Here is a 1,528-nt window from a genome sequence, read left to right on the forward strand (position 1 = left end):
AACTTCATAAACATAAATACAAATAATTGTATTTAAAATGCTGTATTCTGCATAGCAGTTCACACCTTGATAGAGAATGCAGAAGGAAGGCAGAAGAAAAGAGAAATGTAGAAGGAAAACAAGGGGGTAAACTTCTATGCAGTCTTGTGTGTAAGGCTTAGCATGGTTCATAGGAGAAAATAAACTTATTTCTCAAAAAACAAAGAAAATAATCTAATTATAAAGGTGGAGCAGAGACTACAAGTTCTGGGCAAGCCTCTTTAGCATGAGTCCAAATTACATATGATGTATTAACGTTTTGACAAGGACAAAATTATTAACCAAGAGCATAATTTTAATAATGTGTTTTTGTGTGTTTTTTTAACCTAGCTCCCAATAGAGGAGAATTTTGGGGAGCCAAATGACATTTTTGCTACCCATAAAACCATTCTACATTAGCATATAAATCTAACCATATTCACAGTATGAGTTAAAATATGATGTGTAGTGTAGTGAAGGTAGATCTGATTAAATTAGAATGTATGCAGATAATATAATCTATATAATAGTCTCTGAATTACTACATATGCAGAATGAACAGAAGTCATCAGTGATGAAAAACTGTACAATAACAACATTCATACTGTTGGGATTGACTGATGACCCTGAGCTGCAAGTTCTGATTTTTATCTTTCTGTTTCTCACCTACCTGCTGAGTATAACGGGGAACTTGACTATCATCGCACTCACCTTTGTGGATCCTCAACTTAAAACACCTATGTACTACTTTTTACAAAATTTCTCCTTCTTGGAGATGTCATTCACAACTGCCTGTATTCCCAGATACTTGTATAACATAGCAACAGGAGATAATATCATTACATATAATGCTTGTATCATGCAAGTCTTTTTTACTGATCTCTTTGCAATAACAGAATTTTTTCTCCTGGCTGCCATGTCCTATGACCGCTACGTGGCCGTCTGCAGTCCCTTGCAGTATGTGACCATCATGAGCAGCAGAGTCTGCAGGAGGCTTGTTTTTTGCTGTTGGTTGGCTGGATTGTTGACCATAGCCCCCCAACTTAGTCTGGGGCTAAATCTGAAATTCTGTGACTCGAATGTTGTTGATCATTTTCTCTGTGATGCTTTTCCCCTCCTGAAGATATCATGTTCAGACACACGGCTCATGGGAAAAACTGTATTAATCTGTGCTGTGCTGACCCTCATTTTGACCCTTATGTGTGTATTTCTATCCTATGCTTACATAATTAAGACGATTTTAGGATTTCCATCTGCCCAGCAAAGAAAAAAGGCCTTTTCCACCTGTTCTTCCCACATGGTTGTGGTTTCCATCACCTATGGCACATGCATGTTCATCTACATGAATCCGACAGCAGAGAAACAAGTGACTGTCAATAAAGTGCTTTCACTGCTCGTTTCTTCCATTTCACCTATGTTAAATCCATTTATTTATACACTGAGAAATAAGCAAGTGAAGAAAGCCTTCAACAACTCAATTAAAAGAATTGCATCATTCCTGAAGAAGTAA

At 36.9% G+C, this 1,528-nt stretch overlaps 1 protein-coding gene across 1 annotated transcript; it reads left to right on the forward strand.

Annotated features, from left to right (window-relative positions):
- The first annotated feature begins 592 nt into the window (after positions 1–592).
- On the forward strand, positions 593–1,528 carry LOC124226445 (olfactory receptor 6C2-like). The gene has a single exon (XM_046639763.1). It carries the CDS (start codon positions 593–595, stop codon positions 1,526–1,528), a length of 936 nt encoding a protein of 311 aa, XP_046495719.1.

The sequence above is a fragment of the Equus quagga genome, chromosome 1 (genome assembly GCF_021613505.1).
Source record: "Equus quagga isolate Etosha38 chromosome 1, UCLA_HA_Equagga_1.0, whole genome shotgun sequence".
NCBI lineage: Eukaryota > Metazoa > Chordata > Mammalia > Perissodactyla > Equidae > Equus > Equus quagga.

Bases quoted from the DNA above. Each gene is read 5' to 3' on its own strand.
- LOC124226445 (XM_046639763.1), top strand. From the start codon at position 593: ATGAAAAACTGTACAATAACAACATTCATACTGTTGGGATTGACTGAT.